The 23,327-nt window shown below is 42.8% G+C and overlaps 1 protein-coding gene across 5 annotated transcripts in view; it reads right to left on the bottom strand.

Annotated features, from left to right (window-relative positions):
• The window catches only part of LOC110531947 (poly(rC)-binding protein 4), a 62,601-nt gene that overhangs the window by 10,788 nt on the left and 28,486 nt on the right, over positions 1 to 23,327 (bottom strand). For 3 of the 5 annotated variants that reach the window (XM_036987834.1, XM_036987832.1, XM_036987833.1), the window contains 4 exons: positions 14,281 to 14,412; positions 13,435 to 13,563; positions 9,440 to 9,514; positions 8,406 to 8,477 (listed from right to left, as the gene is read on the bottom strand). In XM_036987834.1, the coding sequence (XP_036843729.1) occupies positions 8,406 to 8,477; positions 9,440 to 9,514; positions 13,435 to 13,563; positions 14,281 to 14,412 (408 nt within the window). The remainder of the gene's footprint in view (positions 1 to 8,405; positions 8,478 to 9,439; positions 9,515 to 13,434; positions 13,564 to 14,280; positions 14,413 to 23,327) is intronic. The other 2 variants (XM_021615483.2, XM_021615485.2) reach the window with 1 other exon arrangement.

The raw sequence follows: 23,327 nt of genomic DNA, 5'->3' as shown, positions 1-23,327 counted from the left end.
ATGAGATTCTCTCCCGGGAGGTTCCTTCCAGCGTGGATTCCTTGATTGAACTCGCTATTCGCATTGAGCGACGGGTTGATCTTCGTCACCGAGCTCGTGGAAAGGAGCTCGCGCTCTCCGTCGCCCCCCTCTCCGCATCACTACCATCTTCCTCTGCCGGCTCGGGTGCTGAGCCCATGCAGCTGGGAGGTATCCGCATCTCGACTAAGGAGAGGGATCGGAGAATCACCAACCGCCTCTGTCTCTATTGCGGTTCCGCTGGTCATTTTGTCACTTCATGTCCAGTAAAAGGCCAGAGCTCGTCAGTAAGCGGAGGGCTACTGGTGAGCGCTACTACTCCTGTCTCTCCTTCAAGATCCTGCACTACCTTGTCGGTCCATCTACGCTGGACCGGTTCGTCTGCTTCCTGCAGTGCCTTAATAGACTCTGGGGCGGAGGGCTGTTTTATGGACGAGACCTGGGCTCGGGAACATGACATTCCTCTCAGACAGTTAAAGGAGCCCACGGCCTTGTTCGCCCTGGATGGTAGTCCTCTCCCCAGGATTCAGCGTGAGACGCTACCTTTAACCCTCACTGTTTCTGGTAATCATAGTGAAACCATTTCTTTTTTAATTTTTCGTTCACCTTTTACACCTGTTGTTTTGGGCCATCCCTGGCTAGTTTGTCATAATCCTTCCATTAATTGGTCTAGTAATTCTATCCTCTCCTGGAACGTCTCTTGTCATGTGAAATGTTTAATGTCTGCTATCCCTCCTGTTTCCTCTGTCTCTTCTTCACAGGAGGAGCCTGGTGATTTGACAGGGGTGCCGGAGGAATATCACGATCTGCGCACGGTGTTCAGTCGGTCCAGGGCCACCTCTCTTCCTCCACACCGGTCGTATGATTGTAGTATTGATCTCCTTCCGGGAACCACCCCCCCCCGGGGTAGACTATACTCTCTGTCGGCTCCCGAACGTAAGGCTCTCGAAGATTATTTGTCTGTAGCTCTTGACGCCGGTACCATAGTCCCCTCCTCCTCTCCCGCCGGAGCGGGGTTTTTTTTTGTCAAGAAGAAGGACGGGTCTCTGCGCCCCTGCATAGATTATCGAGGGCTGAATGACATAACAGTGAAGAATCGTTATCCGCTTCCTCTTATGTCTTCAGCCTTCGAGATCCTGCAGGGAGCCAGGTTTTTCACTAAGTTGGACCTTCGTAACGCTTACCATCTCGTGCGCATCAGGGAGGGGGACGAGTGGAAGACGGCGTTTAACACTCCGTTAGGGCACTTTGAATACCGGGTTCTTCCTTTCGGCCTCGCTAACGCTCCAGCTGTCTTTCAGGCATTAGTCAATGATGTCCTGAGAGACATGCTGAACATCTTTGTTTTCGTCTACCTTGACGATATCCTGATTTTTTCACCGTCACTCCAGATTCATGTTCAGCACGTTCGACGTGTCCTCCAGCGCCTTTTAGAGAATTGTCTTTTTGTGAAGGCTGAGAAGTGCACTTTTCATGCCTCCTCCGTCACATTTCTCGGTTCTGTTATTTCCGCTGAAGGCATTAAGATGGATCCCGCTAAGGTCCAAGCTGTCATTGATTGGCCCGTCCCTAAGTCACGCGTCGAGCTGCAGCGCTTTCTCGGCTTCGCGAACTTCTATCGTCGTTTCATCCGTAATTTCGGTCAGGTGGCAGCTCCTCTCACAGCCCTTACTTCTGTCAAGACGTGCTTTAAGTGGTCCGTTTCCGCCCAGGGAGCTTTTGATCTCCTCAAGAATCGTTTTACATCCGCTCCTATCCTTGTTACACCTGACGTCTCTAGACAGTTCGTTGTCGAGGTTGACGCGTCAGAGGTGGGCGTGGGAGCCATTCTTTCTCAGCGCTCCCTCTCTGACGACAAGGTCCACCCATGCGCGTATTTTTCTCATCGCCTGTCGCCGTCGGAACGTAACTATGATGTGGGTAACCGCGAACTGCTCGCCATCCGGTTAGCCCTAGGCGAATGGCGACAGTGGTTGGAGGGGGCGACCGTTCCTTTTGTCGTTTGGACTGACCATAGGAACCTTGAGTACATCCGTTCTGCCAAACGACTTAATGCGCGTCAGGCGCGTTGGGCGCTGTTTTTCGCTCGTTTCGAGTTCGTGATTTCTTATCGTCCGGGCTCTAAGAACACCAAGCCTGATGCTTTGTCTCGTCTCTTCAGTTCTTCAGTAGCCTCCACTGACCCCGAGGGGATTCTCCCTGAGGGGCGTGTTGTCGGGTTGACTGTCTGGGGAATTGAGAGGCAGGTAAAACAAGCGCTCACTCACACTCCGTCGCCGCGCGCTTGTCCTAGGAACCTTCTTTTCGTTCCCGTTCCTACTCGTCTGGCCGTTCTTCAGTGGGCTCACTCTGCCAAGTTAGCCGGCCACCCTGGCGTTCGGGGTACGCTTGCTTCCATTCGCCAGCGTTTTTGGTGGCCCACCCGGGAGCATGACACGCGTCGTTTCGTGGCTGCTTGTTCGGTCTGCGCGCAGACTAAGTCCGGTAACTCTCCTCCTGCCGGCCGTCTCAGGCCGCTTCCTATTCCCTCTCGACCGTGGTCTCACATCGCCTTAGATTTTGTCACCGGACTGCCTTCGTCAGCGGGGAAGACTGTTATTCTTACGGTTGTCGATAGGTTCTCTAAGGCGGCTCATTTCATTCCCCTTGCTAAGCTTCCTTCTGCTAAAGAGACGGCACAAATCATCATCGAGAACGTTTTCAGAATTCATGGCCTTCCGTCAGACGTCGTTTCGGACAGAGGTCCGCAATTCACGTCTCAATTTTGGAGGGAGTTTTGCCGTTTGATTGGGGCTTCCGTCAGTCTCTCTTCCGGCTTTCACCCCCAGTCTAACGGTCAAGCAGAACGGGCCAATCAGACTATTGGTCGCATCTTACGCAGTCTTTCTTTTCGCAACCCTGCGTCTTGGTCAGAACAGCTCCCCTGGGCAGAATACGCCCACAACTCGCTTCCTTCGTCTGCGACCGGGCTATCTCCTTTTCAGAGTAGCCTCGGGTACCAGCCTCCGCTGTTCTCATCTCAGTTCGCCGAGTCCAGCGTCCCCTCCGCTCAGGCTTTTGTCCAACGTTGCGAGCGCACCTGGAAGAGGGTCAGGTCTGCACTTTGCCGTTATAGGGCGCAGACTGTGAGGGCTGCTAATAAGCGTAGAACTAAGAGTCCTAGATATTGTCGCGGTCAGAGAGTTTGGCTCTCCACTCAGAACCTTCCCCTTAAGACGGCTTCTCGCAAGTTGACCCCGCGGTTCATTGGTCCGTTCCGTATTTCTCGGGTCATTAATCCTGTCGCAGTTCGACTTCTTCTTCCGCGATACCTTCGTCGCGTCCACCCGGTCTTCCATGTCTCCTGTATTAAGCCCGTTCTTCGCGCCCCCACTCGTCTTCCCCCCCCCCCCCCCCCCCCCATCCTTGTCGAGGGCGCACCCATCTACAGGGTCCGCAGGATTTGGGACATGCGTCCTCGGGGCCGTGGTCACCAGTACCTTGTCGATTGGGAGGGGTACGGTCCTGAGGAGAGGAGTTGGGTTCCCTCTCGGGACGTGCTGGACCGTGCGCTGATCGAGGATTTCCTCCGTTGCCGCCAGGTTTCCTCCTCGAGTGCGCCAGGAGGCGCTCGGTGAGTGGGGGGGTACTGTCATGTTGTGTCTTGTCTCTGTCCTTTCCCTTCACCCTGTCTCCCTCTGCTGGTCGTTGTTAGGTTACCTTTTCTCCCCCGCTTTCTCCCAGCTGTTCCTTGTCTCCTCTAACTACCCATTCACCCCGTTTCCCACCTGTTCCCTTTTTCCCTCTGATTAGGTCCCTATATCTCTCTCTGTTTCTGTTCCTGTCCTTGTCGGATTCTTGTTTGTGTTTCATGCCTGAGCCAGACTATCGTCATGTTTGCTGCAACCTTGTCCTGTCCTGTCGGAACCTGCCGGTCCATCTGAGCCTACGTTTTGTTTTGTTATTAAAGAAGCTCTGTTTACGTTAATTCGCTTTTGGGTCCTCATTCACGCACCGTAACACAGGATCAATAACCATGATCGACTTAAGGGAAAATTAAAAGCTGAAAAGTCAATAAGTATTCTACCCCATTCTAATAGCAAGCCTAAATAAGTTGATGAGTAAAAACGAGCTTTAGAAGACACATAATAAGTTGCATGGACTCACTCTGTGTGCAATAATAGTGTTTAACATGATTTTTGAATGACTACCTCATCTCTGTACCCCACACATACAATTATCTGTAAGGTCCCTCAGTCAAATAAGAGATCAGTCAAACACAGATTCAATTACAAAGACCGGGGAGGTTTTCCAATGCCCTGCAAAGAAGAGCACCTATTGGTAGATGGTAAAAAAATAAGCTGACATTGAATATCCCTTTGAGCATGGTGAAGTTATTAATTACACCCAGTTACTACAAAGATATAGGTGTCCTTCCTAACTCAGTTGCCAGAGAGGAAGGAAACCGCTTGGGATTTCACCTTGAGGCCAATGAAGACTTTAATACAATTATACAGTTTAATGGCTGTGATAGGAGAAAACTGAGGATGTATCTACAACATTGCAGTTACTTCACAATACTAACCTAATGAACAGAGTGAAAGAAGGAAGCCTGTACATACAATGTTTGCAACAAGTCACTAAAGTAATTCTGCAAAAAATGGGGCAAGGAATTAACTTTTTGTCCTGAATAAAATGTTATATTTGGGGCAAATCCAATACAACTATTACGTTTCAGGTAAGACCCAGATGCAGACAAAGTTGAAGTAACAACAGTTTATTAATCCAACAGGGGCAGGCAAAAGACACGTCAAGGGCAGTCAGGGGTCAGTAATCCAGATAGGTGGGGAAAAGGTACAGGATGGCAGGCAGGCTCAGGGTAGGGGTAGGCAGAGGTCAGTAATCCAGAGGTTGAGCAAAAGTGCAGGATGGCAGGCAGGCTCAGGGTAGGGGTAGGCAGAGGTCAGTAATCCAGATAGGTGGGGCAAAGGTATAGGATGGCAGGCAAGCTCAAGATCAGGGCAGACAGTGAGGTCAACACCGGGAAAACAAGAAAACAGGAACAATCGAGATACAGGAGCAGAGGAAAAAACACTGGTAGGCTTGACGAACTGGCAACAGACAAACAGAGAACACAGGTATAAATACACAGGGGACAATGGGGAAGATGGGCGACACCTGGAGGTGGGTGGAGACAATCACAAAGACAGGTGAAACAGATCAGGGTGTGACAACACATTACTGAGTACCACTCACACATATTTTCAAGCATATTAGTGACTGCATCATGTTATGGGCATGTTTGTAATCGTTAAGGACTGGGGAGTTTTTCAGGATAAAAAAGAAACGGACTGGAGTTAAGCACAGACAAAATCCTAGGGGAAAACCTGATTCAGTCTGCTTTCCACCAGACACCGGGAGAGGAATTCACCTTCCAGCAGGACAATAACCCAAACCACAAGACCAATTCTACACTGGTGTTACAGTTTTGATTGAAATCTACTTGAAAATCTATGGCAAGACCTGAAAATCATTGTCTAGCAAGGATCAACAATCAATTTGAAAGAGCCTAAGAATTCAAAAATAATTATAATTATGTGAAAATGTTGCACAATCTAGGTGTGGAAAACTCTTAGAGACTTACCCTGAAAGACACAGCTGTAATTGCTGCCAAATGTGACCGACTGCCTTGATTCGGTCTTATGTAGCAACATTTAAAACATTTTTTTTTTACATTGCATAAAAGCAGAGACAGAGATACAACATGGTATATCATACACAGGATTTGAGGAACAATGGGAAAGTAATTCTACTTTGAAAGTTGATGAACTTGTAACCTCATCGTTCACACGCTCTTAAGCTTTAACCCCACCCATCTCTTTATGGGTTAATCCGAGCATTCTGTCCTAACAACAACAGGCAAGCACCGAAGCTAACTGGCTAACGTTGGCTAGCTTCTTCCAGACACAAATGAGAGTACAGCTCACTGACCATTTTACTCACCCTAGCAGAGCTGGTTAGGTTGTTATGTTATCCAGAGCGCTGGTGACCACAACTGTGCTGCTGGAAACAATTTACACTGACACCGGCCATATTCAATGAGTGTTGAGCGTTCGTAAATTCGTAATTTATTCTGTGCTCTGGCACACGCAGACAAGAGTGCTCTGGAATCTGAGTAGATAGCCAGAGTGAATTTACCAGCTATGAATATCAACAGCTGTCGCAATGACATTCTATTGAAATGGTTACTGGCATAGTGGAGTCTTTTGTTAAGACATGTAGCTAAGCCAGCTAGGTTAACAATGAACCATAATACCAACTCATGACGTTACTACCCTGCATGAATCTGCAGGTAGCTAACTAACCAGGATCAATGTTAGCTAGCTAAATTTAGGCTATAACAAGCAAAGCAAATGGCTCTGAGAAAGGAATAATACGATCATACAGCTAGCGTAGCTAGTTAGCTAACAGTACAATTGACCTTAAAATAAAAAAGACTTTCTGTCAAAACTAGAAACATGCAATTTATGTTGCAATTTATTTTTTATATATAAAAAAAACTTTATTTAACTAGGCAAGTCAGGTAAGAACACATTCTTATTTACAATAACAGCCTACCAAAAGGAAAAAGGCCTCCTGCGGGGATGGGGGCTATGTCACGATCGTCGTAAGAACATTCAAACCAAAGCGCAGCGTGATATGGGTTCCACATATTTATTGACGTGAAACGCACAAAACAATAAAAGGCAAACGATACGTGAAGCTATGGAGTGCTCACAGGCAACTACATATAAACAAGATCCCACAACTCACAGTGGGGAAATGGCTGCCTAAACATGATCCCCAATCAGAGACAACGACAAACAGCTGTCTCTGATTGGGAACCATACCAGGCCAACATAGAAATAACATAACCTAGATTACCCACCCTAGTCACACCCCGACCTAACCAACATAGAGAATAAATGGCTCTCTATGGTCAGGGTGTGACAGGCTGGGATAAAATATATATATATATATATATATATATATATATATATTATATATATATATATATATATATATATATATATATATATATATATATATATATATAATATATATATATATATAAATATAGGACAAATCACACTTCACGACAAGAGAGACAACGCTACATAAAGAGAGAGCTAAGACAACAATAGTGCAAGGCAGCAACACATGGTAGCAACACAGCATGGTAGAAACACAACATAACAACAACATGGTAGCAACACAACATGGTAGAAGCACAAAACCTGGTACAAACATTATTGGACACAGACAACAGCACAAAGTGCAAGAAGGTAGAGACAACAATACATCACACAAAGCAGCCACAAAAATGTAATTTACCCGTGTAAATCATGGGCGGATTCTTCTCCGTGTCGCGGATGCCATGGTTGCCCTTAGTTTGAAGATGCAATCCGCACACAGGTGTTTTCTCTGTCTCCTTAGCTATCATACTCTAATTCCGCTGATTTCAAAACTCGGTCCTCCAGAAAGTGGAGAGCAGTTCTACTACGTGATACATGTTTTTTTAAAGCCGCTTTAGACAGGATTACCTACGCATACTGACCAGCCCAAATAGACAGAAGATTGCTATTTGGCAGACCAATCTGAATTCATCTCTCGGCATACCCAGCCCACTCATTATCTCAGCCAATCATGGCTAGCGGGAAGGTTGACAACTTTTTCTGTGGCTAAACCAACTAGGCTTGTAATTTTAACAATTTTATTAATATTTACAGATGGCATACAAGTCTGTTATTAAGGCACATGAAAGTTTACAATTTCCAGAAGGCCAATAAACAACATTTTTTATATAAAAAAGTTTACGTTCAAATGCCTCTCCTGTGATGTGGTGACCTGCAACATACGCCTAGTTTCATGAAACGAGTCACAAATGTGCTTATACAAAGTATTGACTCAGAGGTCTAAATATTCATGTAAATTAACTATTTCTGTATTACATTTTCAATACATCTGCAAAAAAATCTAAAAACATGTTTTCACTTTGTCCTTATGGGGTATTGTGTGTAGATGGGCAAGAGAAAAAAATATATTGAATCCATTTTGAATTCAGGCTGTGGAATAAGTCAAGGGGTATGAATACTTTCTGAAGGCACTGTATGTGTCGTCTGTAGTTATAAAGAAAGATCCTAAACAAGGCTTCTGTGACATCACAGAACAGGACTAAAATTAAGAAAAACTGTAACTTTTTAACTTTATATTTTTATCTACAAAACGTAGAAATGCACCATTTCCACATATACACTGGTATTGTGATGGAGATAATGAAATTGCCCTTTAAGACCACTTTTGAGGTATGAAAATGAAAACTATTCACCATTAAAGGTGTTGGTGACATCAGATCATCTGACACTCACCTGATGCAGGTCAAGACCACCCTGGGAGAGAGAGTACAGAGGGTGGGGGGAAAAGTCTGATGCCTCAAACACCTAAACACACACAGGGAACACACATTATTACTATTCTTTACCTTTATTTGACCAGATAATGTTAGTTAGCTCATTAATTACATACTGTAAACTCAGTTTATCTAGGATAAGCTAAAATCATGTAATTAATCAACAAGAACTAGCCTTTTAAAGTGTCCTCCTAGAGCACTTTCAACATCATATACCATACAAATATGGGAAATTCCCACTGACTACATTCATTTTCCAACTGAAATGTATCACTGAACACCCCTTTGGTTCCACTGAAATTTAAAATAACATATATTAATGTTTTCTTCCTTCCTTAGATCAAATAGGTCCCGAGTGGTCCATGTCAAACTTTCTCACCTAACTGGCTTATGGTATGAGTCACCATCCAGCCATGTGTTTTCCCATTCCTGTTCATTCTCTGACAAATTACACAAACACTCCTTATCACTGCTCTGGATTCATTAAAGTGCTTCATCTTCCTCTGACCATAGATTCACCCTGCACTTTAATTTGATATGTTATTATGAGCACTATCTCAACACAACACCACATCAAATATTTGAGAGTAATGCTCAGACAGCTCATATGCTGTAACAGGTTTTGGATCACCAGCGCAGGCAGGCATAGAAGCCAGGATCCATCGCAGTCGAGCCGAACGCTAAAGGTCTCTAGACTGAGTGTCTAAAATGTTTCACTCCATGCATCCTAACATCACCCCCACCCACAATCTCACCCCCCCCCCCCCCCCCCCCCCCACACACACACATACTGTACATACAGTACAACCCCCAAGTAGCAAAACTACCTCATATCTTCATGGGTTGAGTCATGGGGTGGCATTGAGGTGCATCATGTACCATAACTAAGGATCTTACATAGAATAGTGCTCTGAAGTCCCTCAATAAGTACACTGGCCTATAGTTCACATGATACGTCTATAAAGGGTGTAAATGGGTTTGTGGCTTTCTCACTTGGTTGCCAGAGATGAGGAGGGCTCCTGGGGAGGGGCTGGGCCGGTAGGGAATGGTAGCACCCTTCGGGGGAGACTGGGGAGTCAAACATAGGTCAAGGGGTCTGGTGTTGTGAGATATCGAAACACCTTTATCACCAAAATAAATATGACAGAGGCAAGTCAAACCATGTATGAAGGATGTTTAATTTTAAGTCTGGCTATTGTGGCACTTATGTTGTGTAGGAGGGAAAGAAATTGAACAAATGGCATTGAACTATTAAGCACATAAAACACAAGGACAATTAATGGTGTATTACAGTTTTTCTCAGTCGCTTTGGAGCATTTCTTAGATCAAAAGTGCAATTCTTGATACATCTTGTACAAATTCCAAATCATCTAGTCACTTGTGCACATCATTAAAGCAATTTCTTGTTCCTTTGAACAAATTGCAATTGATAGTGTACAAGTGTCAGCTTTTTTCCACATTATCAATTGCTCATGTCATGTTGATCAAAATATAGTAGATGGTTCTCTGTTGAATAGTCTTACCCCTCAAAACATCTAGGCATTAGTTCCTTGCATAAGCCATTACATGCAAAATTGTTGAAGTATTTGTCATAAACTGTCAAGCATAGTTTTACACATTTCTATTAGACCTTTTGTACAAAAACCTGAATTGATGAATCGTGCAGGTGAAATTGACCCTCACTCATGAACAAATGTAAAGTGTTAGTTCAACCAACAATCAACCAGTTGTCTGAATTGCTCAAAGGTGCATCTCATGAAGAATCAATTGGCAAGCATATATAGACAGACAACAACACAGAGTTGCAATTTTCCAATAATGGATGGACCAGGAAACGAACAGGGTCAACAGCCAAGAGGAGGAAGAAGAGGAGCAAGGATGCGTTGTGGAAGGCAAAACAGAGGAAGAGGCAGAAGAGGACATAGGCGCATATCTGATGACATAAGGGCCACTATTGTAGAACATGTTGTCAATCGTGGCCTTACAATGGCTGAGGCGGGTCAAAGGGTGCAGCCGAATATTGGGAGATCAACCGTGTCCTCAATAGTTCAAACGTTTCGAAGAGAGAACAGGTATGTCCACCAATGTACAGTGCACTGTTACTGTATATAAGCAGTATACTGTATACTTCCTACAATGCTTCATATTACAGTAGTCCACTTGTATTTCACAGCATACAGAAATATACTCTATACAGATACATACTGCACCTTACATGCACCCACCTGTATGTTTTACAGTAAAATGTGTGTTCGCATAGTTTTTGTCTTTGTGAAAGTGTGCGATGCATCACTGCATTTTTCCCCACATAGGACTGCAAGATTACCTAAAACCGGTGGCAGAGGACGCCTTTTCACACCTCAACAGGAGGAGGCTATTTGCACCATGGTCCGAGCAAACAATGCCATGAGACTCAGGGAAATACAAAGGACCATTATAGAAGACAACGATATCTTTGAAAACATTTGTACGGTTAGCATCTCAACCATCGACAGGGTGCTGCATAGAAACCAGATGAGTACGAAACAGCTGTACCGTGTACCATTCCAAAGGAATGAGGACAGAGTTAAGGAGCTACGTTACCAGTATGTACAGGTAAAACATATATCTATGTAACTACTTTACAGCAACATTTTATAGTGATACATAGTACAGGAAGCATAAACTGCACACATTTCCATTGCTGTGTAAGGAACATGCAATATATGTACATTTTATGTCACTCTTCCTTACCAAAACAAATTCAACTGTGTGTTCTGGGATATAGTGTATAATGGAGTTGGAATCAAGTGAACCCTCTCACAACTTTGTATACGTGGATGAGGCTGGCTTCAACCTGACCAAATGCAGAAGGCGGGGTCAGAATATAGCAGAGCTACTGAGGATTTGCCAGGCCAACGGGGAGGAAATATCACCATGTCTGCTGCTATTTCGGAGCATGGTGTCCTAACCCATATCCCCCTTATAGGGCCATACAACACCCAGCATCTACGCAACTTTTTAGAGACTCTCTACAGGGCTCTCATCCCTGATGATGAGAGGCGTCTGTTTAGAGATTATTTGCCAAAGTATGTGGTCATTTGTGATAATGTGAGTTTCCATCGATCAAACATCATAAGGCAATGGTTTGTGACCCACCCGAGGATGCTCATAGAATTCTTCCCACCTTATTCACCATTCCTTAATCCAATTGAGGAGTTATTTTCAGCATGGAGGTGGAAGGTGTACGATCGTCAGCCACACACACAGATGACACTGCTGGCTGCAATGGATGCAGCATGTGAGGACATCACAGTAGACGCCTGCAGAGGATGGATAAGGCATTCCAAAATATTTTTTCCACGTTGCATTGGAAGGGAAAATATCCGGTGTGATGTGGATGAGAATATGTGGGCCGACAGACAGGAACGTCTGGATGTGTAGAGACAGCACAACACTGCTGCGGGCAAAGTTGTGCCTTAGGGGTGGTTTCCTGTGTTTCTTTCTAATTTAGTTGTGGGTTGGGTTGTCCAGTCTCTTTCAATCAATAACCCACATACAGTAGTATGTAAATAGTACTGTTGAAATTGATATATGCCATAGAAGTGCAGCCTTGTGCATTTTCAATACAGTAACTGTCATCCAAACTGTAGCCTAAGTTTACATCGGGTAATACTGTCAAAGTACACAGTTACATTGACAACATGCCTAAACATTTCCACGACCTTGTTCGTGAACAATGACTCAATGACTTATCATTCTGATGATACTGACATGATCATTGGCATGAATATTTACTTTTGAGAGATGTACTAAGGATTTTTAGTGACTGACTAGCTTTAGAAACATATCTATTGTATATTGCAGTTTGTACAAATAGTTCTGAGAAATGCACTTATTATTTTGCACATGTTAGGGATGATGTGAAAAATGCACCAAAGCGACTGAGAAAAACTGTAAACTGCTAATGACAGTTACATGATATTTGTTCCTTTGTTTTTCTTCTGGTGACATTAGTCATTCATTTACTGTGACAGTTCAACCATTGAAACGGCAGCTCTTTAGGGCTGATTGGATTGTTCTTGAGTTTGTAATCTCAGCCTTTGGCTCAAGTTGTTCAACATTCCTTTGGATATTTCAAACGGGTGCGTGCACTGTACAGACAGACAGACAGACAGACAAAACTCCCCTTCAGAGAGAACTCATGAACTCGCCAATTAAAAAAGTAAACAAAAACATTGTTAAAACAACAGACCGGAAGTTGTATAATTTATCATAAGGATGCAGGGTTTTCCGGAAATGTGTAGCATCTTTTCTGTGGGAGCAGTCAAAGCCGATTCTTTGTATAACTTTGCATAATTTAAATCCTGAAGGCCCCGTTGGAAGAGAATCCAAATGAAAGTTGCAAGCCTTTGAAGAAAGCCCTGGAAAACTGGATCAAACTAGCAATTAGGCAGTCCGGTCCAACTGCAATGCAAAAACAAAAAGGACGGCATGAACGCATTGGAGGGAAATAATCCTTTGCGTTGTTTCTTCCCTTTCCACCACTCCTGTTTCTTAAGAGAGCGGTTGTTTGAAGGAAAACACACTTTGCTGCAGGTCAGTTTGTTTTTTTGAGCCAGGGTTCTTTCATCTTCTCTCAGGATCCAACAAGGTCAAAACCAGAGGAACCTGACTAATGTCTACTAAGCCTAGGAGACGTCAACTATAGCTGGCTCTTCAGGAAGGATACCACATTTCCCTAAGGCTCAGGTTAGTATAACAGCAAATACAATTCTATTGTCCCCTCCTAATTGTATTCTTGGTAGGGCAGTAATTCAATCAAATCAACACTATGGATAATACCAAGGCAGGAGAAATATAACATTGCTCTTGTGCTACGAAAATACAGAACCATTGTTATTGTTACTCCGGTGGCAGTGGAGTGTGGGTTTGATTGAATTCCACTCTTGGTTATGGATGTGTGTGAGGGGGATAGGAAAGGGAGAAGGAGATAAATGTCACCCTACCTCCAGGATTACAGTGCAGATGAGCTTGACACACTGGATTACCGAGTCCTGACTCCCCAATATCGTCACCCCTCGCTCAGTAGAGTTGGGCAGCAAATCTCCTGCCACCTGTATCTGTGCTCGCGTGCTCTGTCAATGATAGCAGTTTAAAGAAAGGATTACACCGATTTAGAAAGACATGGCATTCTAATAATCACACTGACATGGGTCCACCTCTGTGGTTTGTTGACCTAATAAATATGAAAGCTTAGCACTAAACATTGGGTGGTCATGGATGGATGGATGCAAAGACCTGCATACAAATTGTAGTGATCTGCAAAGAAAGTCAGCTTGCAGTAAAATCAAATAACAGAGCAACTCTATGAGAACAATCAGAGGGCATAATGCATCCTGACCACAGGATATCGTGTAAGATTGCTATAGAAGCTTGGTGCCCTTGAAATAAACACAAACCAGACATGAAACAGACTGGCATATAGTGGCCTCGAGGGCTGATCAGGGAAGGAACTAGCTAACTCCCCAATCTACAGTCAAGTGAAATGGCTGCCTTTTTCTCACTGTTAAGGGTCTTGTTTCTTGCCTTGATCGCCCTGTTGCAATGCAGGAAATGTTTTACTTGAAGTGTATTTGAAGTTTAAAAAAGGCTTCTGAAGTGTGAAATTTCCACTGACATTTCAGACTTAATCTTCCCTTAAAGAAAAGGTAAAAGCACACACAAAAATGTCCATTAATTATAATCCACATAATAATTCACATTTCCTGTTGTTGCAGGATTATTTTCCTGCTGCAGCAAACTGGCTCAAATGAAGATCCTACTTCTGCAGCTGTTCTGTATTAGTCTATCACCTCTCTGATCTCCTTGATCTTTGCCCCTCCCTTGCCAATGAGGGAGCCACACTGGCTGGCTGGGATGACCAGTCGTAGGGTCACTGGGGGCTTGTTGCTGATGGTGCCGTTGGCCACCAGTGTGGTGAGGTCCTGGGGAGAGGGAGAGAAAGAGGAGGAAATGATAGGGAAATGATAATGATAATGATAATAATACAGGGCCCTTAAGTGGCCCTGTAAAGGTAGCCGTGGCCTCAGTCATCGCCATTTCCTATTTTCCCTCATCTGACCAGGTAGTAAATAGCCTCTCCTTCAAGTGTGGTAATTCTCTCTCTCTCTCTCTCTCTCTCTCAATTAAATTACATTTGCTTTATTGGCATGACATAACAATGTACATATTGCAAAAGCTTATTTTGGATATTTACAAAATCAAAAATCAAAATGAGAATCAAAATGGTCAACAGTAACAACAGTAACAACATTAACCATACATTCAACAATAAGCATACAGTAGAGTACATGTGCAGGTTGATTGGTCTGTCAGACACTGTCCCTCAACTTAAGGCAGGCAGCAATGTAGTGCGCTGCCAACCCACAGCTCTCCGAGTCCTCCCCCAACAGGACGGGTAGCCTACTCTCATCGCTGAAAAAGGGTTTCAAATTTGGGGAAATGACACTCTCTAATTGTTTTATATTTTTGACATTTTGTCAGGAAATGCAGCTCTGTCTCAGGTTCTGCTGTTGTGCAGTGGTTGCACAGCCTTTCGTCTACAGGGAGCCAGGTTTTCCTGTGTCTACCCTTCTCAATGGCAAGGCTGTGCTCACTGAGCCTGTACTTTGTCAAGATTTTTTAAAGGTTTTTATCAGTAACCATGGTCAAATATTTAGCCACAGTGTACTGTCGATTTAGGGCCAGATAGCACTGCATTTTGCTTTGTGTTTGTGCTTGTGCTTCCCTATAAGCAATATAGTTTTGTTTTGACTGTGTTGTAATTTGGTTTATCCTGATTGATTGGATGTTCTGGTCCTGAGGCTTCAGAACTCTGCCCCAGGACCAGCTGGATGAGGGAACTATTTTCTTTGCTCAGCTCTTGGCATTGCAGGGCTTGGTAATGATATGAGAGGGGTCACTGTATTTTAGATGTTTCCAAAACTTAATTGTTCTTTTTTGAGTTTTTATTATTAGTGGAGATTGGCCTAATTCTGCCCTGCATGCATTGTTTGTCGTTTTCCTGGACATGTAGGAGAATCTTACAGAACTCTGCATGCAGGGTTTCAATGGGGTGTTTGTCCCATTTGATGAAATCTTGTTTTGCAAGTGGACCCCACACCTCGCTGCCATACGGTGCAGTTGGTTCAATGACATATTCAATTAGTTTTAGCCAAATTTTAAAAGGTATTTCAATATGAATTTGCTTTTTAATCTCTCTCTTTCTCTCTCTCTCTCTCTCTCTCTCACCACATGTATTTCAAACAGAATGCATTAGCAAGTCGGTGTGCAATAATAATATTAATTTCACGTACTTTACAGAGGTGCCCTCGCGGGGATTTGAGAAGAAATACATGTATTTCTCCAACAGTTCTCGTGGGCCTACTTTTCAATTTAAAACCCATGTATCTATCTAATGCGGCTCTGACACTTTTCTCTCAGTATCTATATTACGTGAGGTGGATGGATAAGGCCGCAATGCTGGTGTGTTGTTGTCTCATTAGAGCTCTGGGCATCATCTCCCATATTTGATCTAAAAATATGCATCCTATTATAACAACTGTGAACGGCCTGATCCTTCCATACTCAGTGAGCGACATTTCAAAAGCAAATTGGTGGAAATAAGTCCGGGGGTTACAAGAAGCTGCAGTCACACAAAGAGGCACTGAGCTTAATCCCCCGTGTATGCTGTGGTTAGGACAATAAGACATCAATGGAGAATGACTAACCTGCTGCAAATAAATGCTCTATTTCCTTTCTTAGGAGCTGAACTGTGGTCCTTTGTGATTAGAGAGCCGTCCTGCCCAGACTCAAGTTCGGCCTATCTCTTTCCTTGTGCTCATATAATGACTGGATAAAATGTATTTAATTGACCGCCTTAATGATTATATCATCATGATCAAGTCAACGATGAGAGTAGAGAGTAGAGAACATTATAACTTCTTTACCCATTGGCCAAAAAGAGTTGAGATGTTGTTTTTTCTTCTTTTGATCCTTTAATTAAAGATGTCAGACACATAACACTCAGGCATGGTGAGAGACATGCCGCTGTAGGTCAGCCAACAGGTTGCCATGACAACTCGGGAGTTCCGGCTGACAGTAGGGTTGGAAAGAGGTGAGAGCTTAACATTTTTAATGAATGCAGTTCCGCGCGCTCCCAGCCAGCATTTGTTAAGGCACCGTTGGCCCGACTATGCGGGGAGTAACTGCAGGTAGACCAACCGAAATGTTCCTGAATCTACCATGTCAATTAGTTTGCTGATGGATAAATATAAACATGAAGGTTTTAAACACAAACCTCATCTGTTTAATTAATTAGCATGTTAACACATTATCATCTGTTCTTTCATCAATGGACCTGGAGCACTGATGCATGTTCTCCCTCAATGCAATATACTGTCTATAAAAGTCATGGAGACACTTGTCTGTTCCTCTCCTGTTGTCTGAGCTGTTCCAATGTGAAGCTCTTTTGAATAAGTTACTATGCTGCATAAAAGCTCCAGTGCTAGTTACACTTCACACTGCAGTATTATAATGAGAAACTAAAAGGCTCGTGCACCAAGAGCAGCAAACGTCTAACTGGTATCCAGTGTCAAAATAATCAGCAGTAGAAGCCAACCTGGGAGGAAACCTTGCTCATTCAAGTTTTTTTTTTAATTTGGAATATATTCTACATTGTAGAATAATATTAATAAGACATCAAAGCTATGAAATAACATATGGAATCATGCAGTAACCAAAGAAGTGTTAAATAAATCTAAATATATTTTAGATTTTAGATTCTTCAAAGTAGCCACTCTTTGCCTTGATGACAGCTTTGCACACTCTTGGCATTCTCTCAACCAGCTTCACCTGGAATCCTTTTCCAACAGTCTTGAAGGAGTTCCCACATATGCTGAGCACTTGTTGGCTGCTTTTCCTTCACTCTGCGGTCCAACTCATCCCAAACCATCTCAATTGGGCTGAGGTCGGGTGATTGTGGAAGCCAGGTCATCTGATGCAGCACTCCATCACTTTCCTTCTTGGTCAAATAGCCCTTACACAGCCTGGAGGTATGTTGGGTCATTGTCCTGTTGAAAAACAAATGATAGTCCCACTAAGCACAAACTAAGCACAAACCAGATGGAATGGAGTATCACTGCAGAATGCACCGAACCCGTTAGCGTGATTAAATTCGACAACATACGGTGATCGCTACATAAATAGTCATATTAAACATTCATGAAAATACAAGTGTCTCACATGGGTCAAAAGCCTAGAATCTTGCTAATCCAACTGCATTGTCAGATTTTAAAAAATGATTTACTGAGAAAGAATACAATGCGATTATCTGAGGACAGAGCCCCATAAAAAAAAATATTTCAACCAGCACAGGCGTAACAAAATCACAAATTGCAATAAAATAAATTGTTTACCTTTGACGATCTTCCTCTGTTTGCAATCCCAATGCTCATTGTTGCACAATGAATGGTCTTTTGATTGATAAATTGTGTCTCATTCCATATTCGACGACACATTAGATGTAAATACACACACTAAAGTGACTTTATCCAGTCATGTTTGGTTTCATTGCAATCAACTGGTTTGTTTGTAACACAACCAAACTTGATGGGTCATTTCACGGGATGTATTGACTGAAAGAAACCGATTTAAAGACAACAAGTAATGACATCATTGTGCACCAATGACATGACCTCTGTTTCGTTGATTGACTGTATTTTAACCCAATGACCACTGATCGTCTTGAAATCTAGCTGGGTAGATAGCCAATGAGCTGAGGTAAACAGCAATATGTAATGTTTATGTGTTGGAAGACCAACCCATGTAGTAAACTCCGGCGTAAAGAGGGTCATTCACCATTGAAGATTCATCCTGGAAAGAGCCTGGCATGTTACACACAGCAATATTTTGGTAAAGCGCATCTTCAGCTGTTTATATATTAATCAGTATGGCAAATAAGTCAGGGAAAGCTAAATCTAAGTCTAGATATACAGATGTACACACAATTTTAGAAGAAATTGATCGGGAAAGTGAGACAGAGATTGTTGGAGGACGATTCATTTAGCTAGCATAGCTTTGATTCCCAAATGGAGGAATATTTTTGGAACGGAGAGAACATCGTTTTGGATTGGTAAATTCTTCTCATGCTAATGCCGTTGTTTGAAATTAATAGTCAAAAATATTATTTGTGATTTAAAAAATGTTTAGTAGCAATGTATAAAAATGTAATGAAATGTGTAAAGTACACATTGGCTATACATTGTGGGTGGGGGTATGTTTGTATATATGTGTATGACCCATAGCCTATGTTTGTATGTATGTGTATGACCCATTGCCTATGTTTGTGTGTGTATATATACATATTGTGGATTAGAGGGAGCATGGCCAAGATGCGTGTCTGCCGCTCCACCCCACCCCACCCTCACATGAAATACAGTGCCTTGCGAAAGTATTCGGCCCCCTTGAACTTTGCGACCTTTTGCCACATTTCAGGCTTCAAACATAAAGATATAAAACTGTATTTTTTTGTGAAGAATCAACAACAAGTGGGACACAATCATGAAGTGGAACGACATTTATTGGATATTTCAAACTTTTTAACAAATCAAAAACTGAAAAATTGGGCGTGCAAAATTATTCAGCCCCTTTACTTTCAGTGCAGCAAACTCTCTCCAGAAGTTCAGTGAGGATCTCTGAATGATCCAATGTTGACCTAAATGACTAATGATGATAAACACAATCCACCTGTGTGTAATCAAGTCTCCGTATAAATGCACCTGCACTGTGATAGTCTCAGAGGTCCGTCAAAAGCGCAGAGAGCATCATGAAGAACAAGGAACACAGCAGGCAGGTCCGAGATACTGTTGTGAAGAAGTTTAAAGCCGGATTTGGATACAAAAAGATTTCCCAAGCTTTAAACATCCCAAGGAGCACTGTGCAAGCGATAATATTGAAATGGAAGGAGTATCAGACCACTGCAAATCTACCAAGACCTGGCCGTCCCTCTAAACTTTCAGCTCATACAAGGAGAAGACTGATCAGAGATGCAGCCAAGAGGCCCATGATCACTCTGGATGAACTGCAGAGATCTACAGCTGAGGTGGGAGACTCTGTCCATAGGACAACAATCAGTTGTATATTGCACAAATCTGGCCTTTATGGAAGAGTGGCAAGAAGAAAGCCATTTCTTAAAGATATCCATAAAAAGTGTTGTTTAAAGTTTGCCACAAGCCACCTGGGAGACACACCAAACATGTGGAAGAAGGTGCCTTGGTCACATGAAACCAAAAATTGAACTTTTTGGCAACAATGCAAAACGTTATGTTTGGCGTGAAAGCAACACAGCTGAACACACCATCCCCACTGTCAAACATGGTGGTGGCAGCATCATGGTTTGGGCCTGCTTTTCTTCAGCAGGGACAGGGAAGATGGTTAAAATTGATGGGAAGATGGATGGAGCCAAATACAGGACCATTCTGGAAGAAAAACCTGATGTAGTCTGCAAAAGACCTGAGACTGGGACGGAGATTTGTCTTCCAACAAGACAATGATCCAAAACATAAAGCAAAATCTACAATGGAATGGTTCAAAAATAAACATATCCAGGTGTTAGAATGGCCAAGTCAAAGTCCAGACCTGAATCCAATCGAGAATCTGTGGAAAGAACTGAAAACTGCTGTTCACAAATGCTCTCCATCCAACCTCACTGAGCTTGAGCTGTTTTGCAAGGAGGAATGGGAAAAAATTTCAGTCTCTCGATGTGCAAAACTGATAGAGACATACCCCAAGCGACTTACAGCTGTAATCGCAGCAAAGGGTGGCGCTACAAAGTATTAACTTAAGGGGGCTGAATAATTTTGCACGCCCAATTTTTCAGTTTTTGATTTGTTAAAAAAGTTTGAGATATCCAATAAATGTCGTTCCACTTCATGATTGTGTCCCACTTGTTTGTTGTTGATTCTTCACAAAAAAATACAGTTTTATATCTTTATGTTTGAAACCTGAAATGTGGCAAAAGGTCGCAAAGTTCAAGGGGGCCGAATACTTTCGCAAGGCACTGTAGCCTATTTGAGGCTGTTGAGGGGAGGGCAGGCCCATAACAATGGCCAAAGTGAAATGGAGACAGTAGATACAGCTGGTCTGTCATAATATAATAGAGACAGTAGATCTAGCTTAAATGTCATAATATAAATGAGACAGTAGATCTAGCAGGTCTATAATAATATAGTCAACCTTATGTTCCCTGTACTCTCTAGATATCTGTTTATTATGCCTGTTGATACAGGGCTCATATGTGAAACTATTCTAACTGAACATTTTCTTTCACAGTGACACTGACTCCGAATGGGAGCCCCCAGTGCCAAGGTGTCCATCCCCCACTGAAGCTGGTTCATCCAGCCGGACACCTGTTGTCTCAGCGCTACTCGGGCATGGACCGCAAAAAAATGTCCCCATTCCAATTGCAATAAAGGACTACAATAAGGGCATGGGAGGTGTGGACCTGTCAGATGCGCTGATAGGCTATTACAATGTTCTCCATAAGACGATGAAATGGTACAAAACCTTCTTCTATCATTTCATCGACATTGCTGTGGTGAATGCATTCATCCTACACAAGGAAATGGCTAAGAGCTGTGGAAAGCCCCCCATCTCACAGCTAGCCTTCAGAGAGCTGCTCATCAAGGAGCTTGCTGGCTACAGCACCACAGCATCACTGCACCATGTTCTGGCCCCTCTACCTCTGTCCCTTCTGCTCCTGCCACAAGTGGTGTTCATCTGCCCAAATTTATTTCTGCAGGCATGGATATGCCTCAGGGCCAAAAGGGCACAGCATGGAGGCGTCGCTGTGTTCTTTGCAAAATGAAGTCCCCCATCACCTGCGCCACATGCTTGGTGACCCTCTGCTTTACAGCAGAAAGAGACTGCTATGGCACCTGGCATCAGCAGCACAATATTGCGTAGAGGACTGAGGGTCTTCCAAATATTGAAAGTGTTATTTTGTAAATGTATATTTTTTCCCCCATGTTTTTTCTCCATTTTCTGGGGGGTTGTGTTATAATACTATTTTGGTATTTTGTATATATTTTTGTTATTCCATTCAAAATGTATAACTTCACCAATTTGGCCACTTGGGTACATTTGGGTTACTTGTGTGGGACACCTGGGTGACTTCATGATAAATGTCATGTAGGAACACTCATTTTGGAAGTTATCATTCTGAAACTTTGCACAAGTACTCTGTTGCCCTCTTCTGTTTTTCACTGAAATTGTCCCCATCATCTGATCTGAATGTTTGTTTTGTCTTGTTCATTTAAAAGATGATGATACAACAAGAAAAAGAAAAAAAACATATGTTTTTTTCCATTGTATTATCGAAACCAGATCTATTGTGTTATATTCTCCTACATTCAATTCACATTTTCACAAACTTCAGAGTGTTTTCTTTCAAATGAAACCAAGAAAATGCACATCTTTGGTTCTGGGCCTGAGCTACAGGCACTTAGATTTGGGTATGTCTTCAGGCGGAAATTTAAAAAAGTAGGGGGATAGAGGTTTAAGTGTGCCTTGAATGTAAAATAAATCACTGACAGTGTCACCAGCAAAGCACTCCCACAACATCATACCTCCTTCTCCATGTTTCACGGTGGGAACCACACATACGGAGATCATCCATTCACCTTATCTGCGTCTCACAAAGACACGGCGGTTAGAATCAAAAATCTCAAATTTGGACTCATCAGACCAAAGGTCAGATTTCCACCGGTCTAATGTCCATTGCTCGTGTTTCTTGGCCCAAGCAAGTCTCTCCTTCTTATTGGTGTCCGTTAAAAATGTTTTCTTTGCAGCAATTCGACCATGAACACCTGATTCACGCAGTCTGCTCTGAACAGTTGATTTTGAGATGTGTCTTTTTGCTTGAACTCAGTGAAGCATTTATTTGGGCTGCAATCTGAGGAGCAGTTAACTCTAATGAACTTATACTCTGCAGCAGAGGTAACTCTGGGTCTTCCTGTCCTGTGGCAGTCCTCATGAGAGCCAGTTTTCTCATTAAGATTGATGTTTTTTGCGACTGCACTTGAAGAAACTTTCAAAGTTCTTGAAATTTTCCGGATTGACTGACCTTCATATCTTAAAGTAATGATGGACTGTCATTTCTCGTTGCTTATTTGAGCTGTTCTTGCCATAATATGGACTTGGTATTTTACCAAATAGGGCTATCTTCTATATACCACCTCTACCTTGAAAACCATTCTACAAATTAACTTTTAACAGGGCACACCTGTTAATTGAAATACATTCCAGGTGACTGCCTCATGAAACTGGTTAAGAGAATGCCAAGAGTGTGCAAAGCTGCATTAAGGCAAAGGGTGGCTACTTTGAAGAATCTCAAATATATTCTGATTAGTTTAACATTTTTTGGGTTACTACATTATTCCATATGTACTGTTTCATAGTTTTGATGTCTTTACTGTTATTCTGCAATGTAGAAAATATTCAAAATAAAGAAAAACCCTTGAGTTGAGTAGGTGTGTCCAAACTTTTGACTGGTACTGTAAATCAAATCAATTGAAGCCGAGGGGCAGCTTTGCCCCGCTTAAGAACATACAGTGCCTTGCAAAAGTATTCGGCCCCCTTGAACTTTGCGACCTTTTGCCACATTTCAGGCTTCAAACATAAAGATATAAAACTGTATTTTTTTGTGAAGAATCAACAACAAGTGGGACACAATCATGAAGTGGAACAACATTTATTGGATATTTCAAAATTTTAACATATCAAAAACTGAAAAATTGGGCGTGCAAAATTATTCAGCCCCCTTAAGTTAATACTTTGTAGCGCCACCTTTTGCTGCGATTAC

The sequence above is a fragment of the Oncorhynchus mykiss genome, chromosome 9 (assembly GCF_013265735.2).
Source record: "Oncorhynchus mykiss isolate Arlee chromosome 9, USDA_OmykA_1.1, whole genome shotgun sequence".
Classification (NCBI taxonomy): domain Eukaryota; kingdom Metazoa; phylum Chordata; class Actinopteri; order Salmoniformes; family Salmonidae; genus Oncorhynchus; species Oncorhynchus mykiss.
This window is presented reverse-complemented; position numbering and strand designations above follow the sequence as displayed.